General features: G+C 49.2%; 2 protein-coding genes across 5 annotated transcripts in view; one reads left to right on the top strand and one right to left on the bottom strand.

Moving 5' to 3' along the window:
* Positions 1–10,066, bottom strand: part of PEX6 (peroxisomal biogenesis factor 6) — a 15,974-nt gene extending 5,908 nt beyond the window's left edge. For all 3 annotated transcript variants that reach the window (XM_017878198.1, XM_017878200.1, XM_017878201.1), the window contains exons 1-5: positions 9,076–10,066; positions 5,664–5,827; positions 4,787–4,870; positions 646–748; positions 429–562 (exon numbers count right to left, since the gene is read on the bottom strand). In XM_017878198.1, the coding sequence (XP_017733687.1) occupies positions 429–562; positions 646–748; positions 4,787–4,870; positions 5,664–5,827; positions 9,076–9,957 (1,367 nt within the window). In that variant the 5' untranslated portion in view covers positions 9,958–10,066. The remainder of the gene's footprint in view (positions 1–428; positions 563–645; positions 749–4,786; positions 4,871–5,663; positions 5,828–9,075) is intronic.
* A 3-nt stretch (positions 10,067–10,069) lies between these two features.
* Positions 10,070–13,205, top strand: part of PPP2R5D (protein phosphatase 2 regulatory subunit B'delta) — a 36,624-nt gene continuing 33,488 nt past the window's right edge. Inside the window, exons 1-2 of one of the 2 annotated variants that reach the window (XM_017878202.1) lie at positions 10,070–10,111; positions 12,371–12,479. In XM_017878202.1, the coding sequence (XP_017733691.1) occupies positions 12,394–12,479 (86 nt within the window). In that variant the 5' untranslated portion in view covers positions 10,070–10,111; positions 12,371–12,393. The remainder of the gene's footprint in view (positions 10,112–12,370; positions 12,480–13,205) is intronic. The other variant, XM_017878203.1, reaches the window with a different exon arrangement.

Genomic DNA, 13,205 nt, shown 5'->3' with positions numbered 1-13,205 from the left:
GGGTCTGCGTCCACACCTGGGTCACTGGTATGGGCAGTTGTGTCCTTCAGGCAATGGCGGGGGGGGGGGTCTGCGTCCACGCCTGGGCCACTGGTATGGGGAGTTGTGTCCTTCAGGGCCAGGGCAGTAAAGTCCAGGATTGCTAGTGAGCTCCCCAAGGGGAAGGGCAGTTTCAGAAACAGATGCCCCTGCTGGAGATTCTTCCTCCAGAGCCAGTCCTGGAGGACAGAGGTTATCCCAGGAAAGGAGCGTGGGAATTGGCTTACAGAAAGGAGTGGGCTGGTGGCCTGGTCTGGACATACTGGTTTGAGGAAGGTCCTCCCAATCCCACTCTGTCCAGTTCATTAGGAACTACCCATTTGCTGCTGCTCCTCCAGGGATGTTCTAGCCAGGCTTTTCTCACACCCTGAGGTGATGACCTCACTCACCCTGGCTGGAGGCGAGGCTTCAGGACAGCACAGAGTTCAGACACCAAGGCCTCCAAGCCTGGAGGAGACAAACTGCTCCGGAGAGTGGATTTCTCTGAAGGGAGCCATGGAACAGGGCTCAGAGTAGAACCCACCTGTGAAAGGCAGGAAAAAGCTTTCGTTTCTAAAAATTGTTTCTACCCCCTGTGCTGGTCTACACCCATCCCTGGGGCCTCACCATGTACAAGGAGGTATGGGTTGTGTCGGCCAAGTAGGCGCTGGCTGGCCCATCTGGAGCTTCCCCAGCTGTTTTCTTCACTTTAAAAAACATTTCCCGCCACCTGCAGGAAAAAGGCCCAATGAACCCCAGACACAGAGTCCAAAAACCTCCCCTCCTCAAGGACAAGGTTTCTCAATCACGGAGGACAAACAAGAGCACCACAAGTGCGTGTCCTGAGTCATAGTGGGGAAAAGGAATGCAGATGGACTTTCTCGTCTTCCTGACAGACCACACACACGTTGAGGGCAAGAGCTATGCCTGTCCCTCTGCATCCCCCATGACAGCCATGAGAGCTCTGAGGGGGTGTGTTTCTCCAGGCATGTGGCCTACCCACCCACACCAATGGGAGAAGCTGCTGCTGCACTAAGCAGTGGATCATCTGATTATTTCCACTGGCTTCAGTCTCCCTCTCAAATACACAGCCACCCAGGCCCCAAAAACCCCAGGGGGAAGGGTCCCTTGGCTCTTATTCAATAATCCACAAAATCTCATTGCAGGTAGAGTCCTTAATAATGCCATCTGATGAATAACGGTTCTGTATTCTGGCTGCACATTAGAATTATCTGTGTAACTTTAAAAACTAAACATTTCTCACATATTATGTGATTCCATTCAGTAGAACAGCAGTTGCCATTGGCTAGGAGGGAAGCTATAGGGAATGACTGGTAATGGGTGCAGAGTTTCTTTTTAAGGTGTTGAAAATGTTCTGGAATTAAACAGTGATGTTTGTTGGTTTTACAACCTTATGAATTAAACAACTGAATTATATACTTTATTTATTTATTTTCTCTTTTTTGAGACGGAGTCTCGCTCTGTCGCCCAGGCTGGAGGGCAGTGGCCGGATCTCGGCTCACTGCAAGCTCTGCCTCCCGGGTTTGCGCCATTCTCCTGCCTCAGCCTCCCAAGTAGTTGGGACTACAGGTGCCCGCCACCTCGCCTGGCTAGTTTTTTGTATTTTTTTTTTTTTTTTTAGTAGAGACGGGGTTTCACTGTGTTAGCCAGGATGGTCTCCATCTCCTGACCTCGTGATCCGCCCGTCTCGGGCTCCCAAAGTACTGGGATTACAGGCTTTAGCCACTGCGCCCGGCCTGAATTATATACTTTAAAAGTATGGTATTACGGTGTGTGAATTTTATCTGTTTTTAAAATTAACCTTTCTCCTTCCTTTGTGAAGAAAAAAAGCACAGGCTCCAGCCTCACCCTGATTCTGCTCCAAGAGATCTGGGGTGGGGCTTAGGCACCTGTATTTTTTGAAAGCTTCCCCAGCAATTCTGATGCAAAACCAGGGCTGTGCAGTCGTTGGCGAGTATCATAGTGAGTTAGGGTTATTCAGCCTACTAACAGGGAAGAGGATGGGTAGCAGGAACAGTTACTAACCCAATTTTCCAGATAAAGAAATGATGAACTACTTCCCTCTTTAATCCTCGGGCAGCAAGGCAACGACAGAGCCAGGCTATAACCTAGTCCTCTTTAAGATCCAATCAGGCTGCAAATTCCTCTGCTCACACTGCCCCACAGTCTCCAAGCTGCTCTCTCTAGCAGCAAAGGGGTGTGAGAGTACAGCAAGGTAGAGGGGGAAGCATACCAGGTTAGTATTATGAAACTCTTCTAAGTACTATAGTAAACCTAGAACATCAGGAAGCCTGAATCTGCCTATAATTAATTATAAATAGATGACAGTGGGCCTCTAACCTAGGATCTCGATCAAGTTCAACAGCTGAGTCATAGTGTATATGACTCACCATGGAAGCCCTGCATAGGAATGAGATGGGGGACAGCACTGTGGCGTAGGGAGACACTACCTTCTTCAATGGAGGGTGGTTGGGCCACCTCAGTGAATAGAAAGGCTAGCGCTCTGGAACCTATGTGGACACTGCTAAGGAACACTGGGCTGTGCTCCAGCCAGCCAGATAGGTGATAGTGGAGCTGGCTCCCATGCAGCCTGGTTTGGGGAAGTGGAGCACCAGGGACAGGATGGAGAGGCTACACCACCAACAGTGGAATTCCTTTGCAGGGCTCACAGGAACTTCTGCAGGGCTTCCCTTCTCAAGCCCAGTGCAGCTTAAAATGCTCACCTGTATCTGTCCTTGGACCCATTGGGCCACTCACTCCAACCTTGCTTTCCTCGGCGGGGAAAGAACTATGTGCTCAGCACTCAGGAGGAAAGCAGGGTTCTACAGAGTTGAGACAATAGAGAACTGGATTGCCAGCCTGTCTCATGAGGTTCTAGTGCCTATTTTCCTTTGAAAGTACAAAGAGTGGGCATTCTGTAGTTTTCCTACTGAAAGCTAGCTCAAAGACGTTTGCTAAATTTAAGACAGGAGATAGAGGTGGGAAGTGACTGCTAAGTGCCAGCCTGGCATTTTCCACCAGACTCGTTGTGTACTTAATCTGGAAAACCTTGAAGAGGTAACCCCTAAATGGGGTTACACGGGGCACCACCACCCTGAGATTGGGGGTACTGAGCAGTGGCCAGAACCAAGCACTGGATATTGACCAGGGATGAATCAGGCACTCCAGACAAGGACTCTCTCTCCTGGCAGAGGACCCAGGCTGGCTATGCCACAGACCTTGGACATGAAGGCTGTTATGCATGGGTTAGTGCATCTATCAGTTGTGCTCTCCTTCTAGTAAATTGCTACAGGAAATGAGTTCAGAATACAGGGAATGCTGGGATACAGGGCTATACATTTTCCTCCCTATGCATAAGGCTAAAGCAGTGTCTCAATTCTTTGCCTCAACATTTTACATGGAACCTCTGTGGTCAGAGTCAACAGGAGGAGAAAAGCTGGATTCCTTATTTTGGGTTCTTGGCTCGGTTATGCTCTATTTCTCATTCTCTGTTGATAGGAAAGGGTAGCCCTCTCAAAAACAATAGAAATCCCTCTTTCCCGTTTTCAGAGATAGGATTGAGAAGTAGCTTGTGCACACTCCATAGTTAAGGCAGAAATCAGAGCCTGTATATCCTTATGTTGAGATATGGATGGTATGGCCCAAGTCTTGGTCCAAACAACACCAAGGCTGAGAATGGAAAGGAAGGAATCCCGTCTTGGTCTAGGCCATTAAACTCTTCTTTAAAAGAAAAAAATAAATAAATAAAAATTTAAAATTTTTACCTATTTATTTTTTGAGATGGTCTTGCTGTGTTACCCAGGCTGGAGTTCAGTGACCCGATCTGGGCTCACTGCAACCTCCGCCTCCCAGGTTCAAGTGATTCTCCTGCCTCAGCCTCCTGAGTAGCTGGGATTACAGATGTTCACCATTACACCCAGCTAATTTTTGTATTTTTAGTAGAGACAGGGTTTCACCATGTTGGCCAGGCTGGTCTTGAACTCCTGACCTCAAGTGATCTGCCCACCTCAGCATCCCAAACTGCTGGGATTACAGGTGTGAGCCACCACGCCTGGCCTAAACTCTTCTTAGTGCTTTGCTTTACATAGGGCCACCAGTCAGTTTGAGGATAAACACCTCCCAAAGCCAGCAGTGAGGGTTCTTTTTGTTTGCTTGTTTTTTGAGACAGTGTCTAGCTATATTGCCCAGCTTCCCGAGTAGCTGGGATTACAAGTATGCACCACCATGCCTGACCGGTTCTTAACCTTTCTTCAGTCATACACTTGTTTGGGAACTGAAGGACTGGTGAATTTTCTCTCCAAAAAAATGTACACAGGCTGGGGGTGAGTTGCGCACAACTGTAATCTCAGCACTTTGGGAGGCCAGGGCAGGCAGATCACTTGAGCTCAAGAGTGCGAGACCAGCCTGGGCAACGTGGCGAAACCCTATCTCTACTAAAAATACAAAAACCAATAGCTGGTCGTGATGACGCAAACCTGTAGTCCCAGCTACTATGGCAGGGGCAGTGCTGAGGTGGGAGGATCACTTGAGCCATGGAGGTAGAGGCTGCAGTGAGCTGTGTTTGTACCACTAAACTCCAGCCTGGGTGACAGAGCAAGATCCTGTTACACACACACACACATACACACAGTACATGACAACAAAATCCTCTTGGGCACAAATTACATATGATTTGCAGGGAAGGGATTGTAGAATCCATGCAACCAGGTTACAAATCCCAGCTATAGGACAGAAGGCAGCTGCATACCTGGGCAGTTTCTCTGGACTTCCTTCCAGGATCTCTACTTGCCCAGTTGTTGGCACACACAGAACATCCCCTTCCTGGACTACCCTGCAACACAGCAGTGGCCCTAGTCAGGTCACAATGGGAGTAATGAGCATGTGTTCATTACCACATGCCCACCCCCCAACATGCAGACTACTTCTTGAATCTACTGCCCACCCAGAGATCCCACGCAGTTCTCCAAGGAAAAAGTCAGACTTAGGATGAGCTAGGGGAAATGTTGGAGAGACTAGAAAGGGGGATCAGAGACAGATGAGAGGCAGAGCAGGATCCTGGCTCTTTTGGAGCCCTCTTTGATCAAAAGTGTCTCTGTCTGGAATGTCCAAATTAACCTCATGGTTCAGAAATTAACCTCATGGTTCACATTTCTCTTCTGTGGTCTCCCTAATATACCAAGAGGCACCTACCACAATCTGTCTAAAATGTGGCTTCTTTTTTTTTTGAGATGGAGTCTCACTCTGTTACCCAGGCTAGAGTGCAGTGGCGCAATCTCAGCTCACTGCAAGCTCTGCCTCCTGGGTTCACGCCATTCTCCTGCCTCAGCCTCCTGAGTAGCTGGGACTACAGGCGCCCGCCACCATGCCCCGCTAATTTTAGTTTTGTATTTTTAGTAGAGACGGGGTTTCACCATGTTAGCTAGGATGGTCTCAGTCTCCTGACCTCATGATCCGACCGCCTTGGCCTCCCAAAGTGCCAGGATTACAGGCGTAAGCCACAGTGCTCGGCCACAAATGTGGCTTCTTTTAACCAGGGCCTCTGGGGTACCTGATTCTAAGGCATGGGATAGGAGGAATGTGATGAGGGTGAGATGCTATCCTCCTTAAAAAGTTAGGTAGCTAACCTGGGTATCTGAAAGTGCCGGTAAAGAACACCATCATAATTTCCATTAGTGCTGTAGTGGGGAGAAGACACAATTTCGATGTGTAACTCTCTGGCAAATGGAGGCCCAGGCAGCAATGAGCAGCTTCCTTTGTCTTCAGGGGCGATGGCGCCTTCCAAGTACCTCTATTAGAGAAATAACCGCCACGTTATAACCTTCTCCTAAGGCGGCAGGCTCTAACCTGTCTCTTAGCAGTCAACATGTCTATTTCCATCCTGTCTTTCCCATAACCACAAGGCTTGTGGAAGGTGGCGCCAGAGGTAGCAGACCTGAAAACCTCTCCCTCTAATGGGTACCAGGAAGAGAATGTCACCTCCTATCCCCACTCTGGCTCCAAAAAATTTTCTCGGTAAAGATAACCTTTCTGTGACACCTTTAACTTGGCCCAGAGCCTGTGAAATGGTAAAGACATTTATTCCCACAAGACCTATGAGTGACACCAGGCACCCACTGGGATTAACATTAAGTGGTCATTAGTGGGGAACCTCTGAATTCAGGCTGTGGGAAAAGCTGAAAGGGTTGGTTCAGTGGTTGGTTGGTTCAATGAGCTCTACTCTTGAGTACTCCAGCAGTTTTTCCTCCATTCAGGAGGAAACCTACATCCACTCCCTTTCACATGTATCTTATATCTCTACCTGACATCCCATAGTATTAACTGGCTGCTCTAGTATTGCCCAGTAGAACTCTCTACAATGGAATGGTCTATATCTGCATGTGCTATTGAGCACTTGAAATGTGGCTAAAAAGATAAAACAAAACAAAACAAACAAACAAAAACAAAGAAATGTAGCTAAAGCAACTAAAACCTGGATTTTAGTTTTCTTTTTTTTTTTTTTGAGACTTAGTCTTGCTTTGTTGCCCACGATGAAGTGTAGTGGCACAGTCACAGCTCACTGCAACCTCTGCCTCCTGGGTTCAAATGATTCTCCTTGTGCCTCAGCCTCCTGAGTAGCTGGGACTATAGGCGTTTATGCCACCATGCCGGGCTAAATTTTGTGGGTTTTTTTTTTTTTTTTTTGAAACGGAGTCTCGCTTGTCATCCAGGTTGGAGTGCAGTGGCATGATCTCGGCTCACTGCAACCTCCACCTCCCGGGTTCAAAGGATTCTCCTGCCTCAGCCTCCCGAGTAGCTGGGACTACAGGCATGTGCCACCACACTTGGTTAAATTTTTTTTTTGGATTTTTAGTAGAGACAGGATTTCACTGTGTTAGCCAGGATGGTCTCGATCTCCTGACCTTGTGATCTACCCGCCTCGGCCTCCCAAAGTGCTGGGATTTTTGTATTTTTTTAAATAGAGATGGGGTTTCGGCATGTTGGCCTGGCTTACTTTATTTAGTTTTAGCTAATTTAAATTTAAAAAGCCACAAAGTGGCTGGTGGCTTCCATATTGGACAGCACCATCTAAACCATATATCTAGGTCCTTAATTGAACACTACTATATTTGTCCCCCAAACTCAACTTTCATTTTTTTTTTTGAGACAGAGTCTTGCTCTGTCAACCAGGCTGGAGTGCAGTGGTGTGATCTGGGTTCACTGCAACCTCCACCTCCCAGGTTCAAGCAATTCTCCTGTTTCAGCCTCCCCAGTAGTTGGGTTTACTGGTGTGCACCACCATACTGGGCTGATTTTTGTATTTTTAGTAGAGACAAGGTTTCACCATGTTGGCCAGGCTGGTCTGGAACTCCTGACCTCAAGTGATCTGCCTTGGCTCAGCCTCCCAAAGTGCTAGGATAACAGGCATGAGCCACCGCACCTGGCCTTCTTTTTTTTCACACAACGAAGGTTTATTTTTTTGTCACTTTTATGTCTGTTATGGTGAACTGGTGCCTCTTTACTCAGTAACCTATGGAAATGGAACAACTATTATCTGTTCTACAGCTTTCTTCTTGAAGTAAAGGCAGAAACCAGAAACTTCCCTTGGATGTATTTAATACAATATTAAAATTAAATACCAGGCACCAAAGATAATAAAGACTCCTTTCCTTCAAGGTATTTACAATATATAATTGGGGATTAGACAGATTATGTAATCATAACAAGATAGAATAAAATAAATGCCATAAAAAAGATAGAAAATGCTATAGGAGGAAGTGCTAAATTTGTGACTGTGAGATCATGAAAGGCTTTGTGACAAAGGTGTCATCTTTAGATGGCTCTTGAGGGAAAGGAGGGTAGGATTTTAACAGATGAGGCTAGAATAATAGGAAACAATTTGAAGTCAAGGATAAGCATGAGCAAAAGCACAGAGACATCATCTTCCATATCATAAAGCACAATACCCAATACATTGTAGCAACTGGATAAACTAATTAGATTGAGTAGATTAACATACACACATGAAACCTCACTTTTCTTTTTTCTTTTGACACAGAATTTTCGCTGTCGTCCAGGCTGGAGTGCAGTGGTGTGATCTGGGCTCACTGCAACCTCCACCTCCCAGGTTCAAACAATTCTCCTGCCTCAGCCTCCCAAGTAGCTGGGATTACAGGCATGCACCACCACACCCAAACCTGACCTTCACTTGAATGAATAAAAGCCTTTCGTAGGCCCCACTACATTATGGAGGCTTATGATATTTTGATTATAGAAAATGCATAAATAGGCCGGGTGCAGTGGCTCACACCTGTAATCCCAACACTTTGAGTGGATCACCTGAGGTCAGGAGTTCCAGACCAGCCTGACCAATACGGTGAAACCCCGTCTCTACTAAAACTTACAAAAATTAGCCAGCGTCGTGGCGCGAGCCAGTAGTCCCAGCTACTCGGGAGGCTGAGGCAGGAGAATCGCTTGAACCCGGAAAGCGGAGGTTGCAGTGAGCCGAGATCGCCGTCACTGCACTCCAGCCTGGGTGACAGAGCAAGACTCCATCTCAAAAAAAAAAAAAGAAAAGAAAGAAAAAGAAAATAGATAAATGAGGCTAAGAAACATTATTATCATTATTATTATTATTTTTGAGACGGAGTTTCACTCTTACTGCCCAGGCTGCAGTGCAATGGCGCGATCTCGGCTCACCGCAACCTCCGCCTCCCGGGTTCAAGTGATTCTCCTGCCTCAGCCTCCTGAGTAGCTGGGATTAGACGCATGCGCCACCACGCCCGGCTAATTACATATTTTTTATAGAGACGGGTTTCTCCATGTTGGTCAGGCTGGTTTTGAACTCCTGACATCAAGTGATCCGCTGGCCTCGGCCTTCCAAAGTGCTGGGATTACAAGCGTGAGCCACCGCGCCTAGCTAGAAACATTATGTTCAAAGTCCGGGATAATATGGAGCACGAGTCCTAAATGCTACGGCTTTAGTCTTCCAATTTACCTAAGACACAGAAGAGGGTATAAGGCAGAGCAAGCACTCTTGACCTCAGTCCTTTATCCTACCTGAATTCTGAGCTCTCCCACTTCCAGGGGGTCACAGCCAAGATTAAAAGCCAAAGTGGCAGGGACGAGCGCCAGTCCGTCAGCGAGGGGCTCTCCCAGCTGCCCAGAGCCGGGTCCCAGTCTATCAGAGAGGTCCCAGCGAGGTTCTAGGACCTGCACCCTGGCCAAATGCGGCCGTGAAGTGTTCGATGACTCTCCGGCCCGGGCCACCCACACCCATTCGCCCTGGAAGAGGCCAAGGCCACGGAGACAGCTCCGGCTCACCCCTAGTGAATCTCCAGTCCCTCCCAGAACTCCCTGGAGTCGCCGGACTGTGCCAGAAACCGCAAAGGAGGACACCACGGGCGGGGGTGGGGGCCGACTGCTGTCCCCAGACTCTGGGCACAGTCTGGCCCGCCCGCGGAGCTCAGTCACAGCCAGCCGAGTCCCTGGGCCCAGCAGCCCTTGCAACGCCGGCCGCGTCTCCAGCACCCGCGGTCCGGGCACTGGGAGGGTCTCTCCGCGCCTCACCAGCAGCGGCCCGACTCGAGGTCCGAGCCCAGGCCCCAGCGAGGTGCCAAGCAGTGCCCAGCCTAGCGCCGGGGGCCGCCGCACCGGCCGCGCCCGCACCCAGGCCCCGGAGCCCAGTGCCAGGAGCCGCAGCAGCGCGCGGCTAACAAGGAGCTGCGGGGGCCCGGGACCCTGCTCTTCGGTGCCCGCGCCCGGCCCCTCCAGGGCTGCCACCAGCAGCGCCGGCCCTGCCGGGCTCTCCCCTGCAGGCCTCAGGGCCAGCACTAGGCCCAGCCCCGCCGCCGGCCACGGGCCCCCGGGCGGCAGCAGCACTGCCAACGGGGGTGTCTCGGTCGGAAAGGGCTCCAGGACCCGCAAGACAGCCAGCGCCATAGTGACAGGAGACCAACGAGGAGGGTGAAGGAGCGCGGCTTCCGGAGCCAGCGAGCTAGACCACTAGTGTGCGCGAGCGCCGCTTCCGCTTCCGTCAGGGGAGGCCGGAGGAAAAGGGGAGGGGCGTCGGGTGCCGCAGGCTTGTTCTGAGAGGGTAAGCTGCGCCCCGAGACGGATTGGTCTGCGTCGTGCCTCGATGGCAGTAACGTTCATCACTGCTGTTGCGTAGCGTTTACGCATCCGCCCTTTGAACCTGTGCTTAAGGAATTTATCTTTGCCTTCTACGGAAGTAATGTAACTATCTTAACTATCTTTCCCTGTAGCATGAACGTAACAGTTTATTGACTGATAAATGAACAGTCAGCATGCTCGGTATGACTGGGCCTAGTGCTGGGAGCTCTAGGTGAAATATTTCGGAAGGAGTCTGCCCCTCTGCGGAACTCCTGCAGCTTCCCCTGTGGAACTATGAGCACTGAGGTTTGAGGGTTGCAGGAAAGGTTGCAGGAGGGAGTAGCAGTATTAGAAAACTGTCTCACGCCTGCTGATAGGTGTATAGTGGCTGCTGAGTGAATTACTAGATGTGATTCATACAGCCCTGGAGTGCTTGGTGCCACCACACATGTTCCAGCACATCTGGCACAAAACCCATGTTCCAGGACTTCTTGCCCTGTTCATTGTTCTTTTTGTTTCACTTCCACCAAACTTGAAGACAAAGCAGCTTCCTTTCTTCACCTCCCAAATCCTTGCAGATTGGAAACCCTTTCACTTTTTATCGTAGAGCGGGGCAGGCAGCAGAGCAGGCAGAAGGAAAGTTGAGCTTCTGTCAGCACGGCACCAACAGTCGACTTCCTGCCTGTTCTGTTATATAGATTCCATCCTTCTCTTCACCTACACTGTTCTGTACAAGACACTCAGCTAGTGGTAGGCCACATTTCCTTTTTTATGGAGATAGGGGCCTACGCTGTCACCCAGGTTGGAGTGCAGTGGCACGATCACTGTTCATTGCAGCCTTCACCGTCCCAGGCTCAAGTGATCTCCCACCTCAGCCTCCCCAGTAGCTGTAGCTGGGACCACAGGCACACGCCACCATGCCCAGTTAATTTTTTTTTTCTCTTTTTTCTTTTTTGAGACGGAGTTTTGGTCTTGTTGCCCAGGCCAGAGTGCAATGGCACGATCTCAGCTCACTGCAATCTCAGCTTCCCAGGTTCAAAGAATCTCCTGCCCCAGCCTCCCAAGTAGCTGAGATTACAGGTGTGTGCCACCACACACCTGTAATTTTGTATTTTGTGTGCCAGCTAATTTTGTATTTTCAGTAGAGATGGGGTTTCACCATGTTTGTCAGGCTGGTCTCGAACTCCTGGCTTCAAGTGAGCTACCTGCTTATGTCTCCCAAAGTGTTGGGATTACAGGCATGAGCCACTGCGCCTGGACTAATTTTTTATTTTTTGTAGAGACAGTTTCTCTGTGTTGCCCAGTCTGGTCTCGAACTCCTGGTCTGAGGAGATCCTCAGGCCTCAGCCTCCCAAAGTGCTGGGATTACAGGCATAAGCCATCGTGTCCCACCACATTTCCAATAATTAACAATTATTTTCACTTAAAATAAACGAATTGGATGGTGGCAATTTCCATTTTCTAGAGCTTACATTCTCTTTCAGCTACTGCTCAGCTTTCTTTATCTCTCCTTTCTTCTTGAGGCAGTCTTCTATTTTGTACATTATACATTCCTGAAAATTTGAAAGCCAAATATATGAAAGCTATTAGATTTGCATAAGGGGCTGGGTGAAGTGGCTCATGGCTGTAATCCCAGCACTTTGGGAGGCCAAGGTGGGTGGACTGCTTGAGGCCAGGAGTTTGAGACCAGCCTGTCCAACATGGTGAAACCTCATCTCCACTAAAAGTACAAAAATTAGCTGGGCATGGTGGTGTGTGCCTGTAGTCCCAGCTACTTGGGAGGCTGAGGCAGGAGAATGGTGTGAACCCAGGAGGCGGAGCTTGCAGTGAGCTGAGATCACACCACTGCACTCCAGCCTGGGCGACAGAGTGAGACTCCGTCTCAAAAAAAAAATTTTTTTTTAGAGTGCAGTGGCACGATCTTGGCTCACCGCAACCTCTTGCCCCCGGGTTCACACTGTTCTCCTGCCTCAGCCTCCTGAGTAGCTGGGACTACAGGCGCCTGCCACCACGACCAGCTAATTTTTTGTATTTTCAGTAAAGACAGGGTTTCATCGTGTTAGCCAGGATGGTCTCAATCTCCTGACCTTGTGATCTGCCCGCCTCGGCCTCCCAAAGTGCTGGGATTATAGGCATGAGCCACTGCGCCTGGTCAATATAACAAACTTTTCTAACAGCATAGGTATCCACCCCCTGCAGTTCCCATTAAATATTTTAACCAAATTCATTTCCTCTTGCCTAGAGACCATCAAGCTTCAGCTGATCATGCAACAAAGGTTCCAGCCAGTTCCAGGTGAAGACACCACTCCTAGCCATCAAAAAGCTACCCTGCCTCCACTAGACAGAGCAGGGTGAGAGTTCCATGATCCCCAATAGGTAGGGACCATCCCCAAAGCCAGCATGAAACAGTTACAGAAAAAAGACCATGTGTCCCTCTGTCTCCCATAAAGATTTATGGAGATCACATCTCAGGGGGCAGATGAGGCAGGAAAATAGGGTCTGGAGGCAGGGAACATAAGGCCAATTCACACTTCAGCTGTAACAGGAAATATCCTCTCCCTAGGGCATACATCGTTAATAACTTTGTAATTGTAACTTTACTTCATCCTCTTCATTTACATAGGGCGTTCCCCAAGTAGAGGGTATTTAAACTCACAAAAATTCTGTAACAGGGCCTTTGAGCCCCTATGCTCATGCTTACTCCCATACTGTGGAGTGTACTTTCATTCTCTCTCTCTTTTTTTTTTTGAGATGCATTCTTGCTCTGTCGCCCAGTCTGGAGTGCAGTGGCGTGATCTCGGCTCACCGCAACCTCCACTGCCTCCTGGGTTCATGCCATTCTCCTGCCTCAGCCTCCCGAGTAGCTGGGACTACAGATGCCTGTCACCGTGCCTGGCTAATTTTTTGTATTTTTAGTAGAGACAGGGTTTCACTGTGTTAGCCAGGATGGTCTCAATCTCCTGACCTCGTGATCCGCCCGCCTCGGCCTCCTGAAGTGCTGGGATTACAGGCATGAGCCACCGCGCCCAGCAGAAATGTACATGTTTTAAGGTCTGTCTGTCTTCCTTCGTTCCTTC

Source organism: Rhinopithecus bieti, unplaced genomic scaffold (assembly GCF_001698545.2).
Source record: "Rhinopithecus bieti isolate Rb0 unplaced genomic scaffold, ASM169854v2 scaffold_9981, whole genome shotgun sequence".
In the NCBI taxonomy this organism is placed as follows: Eukaryota; Metazoa; Chordata; class Mammalia; order Primates; family Cercopithecidae; genus Rhinopithecus; species Rhinopithecus bieti.
Note: the sequence above shows the minus strand (reverse complement) of the source record. Positions and strands in the feature narration are given on the sequence as shown.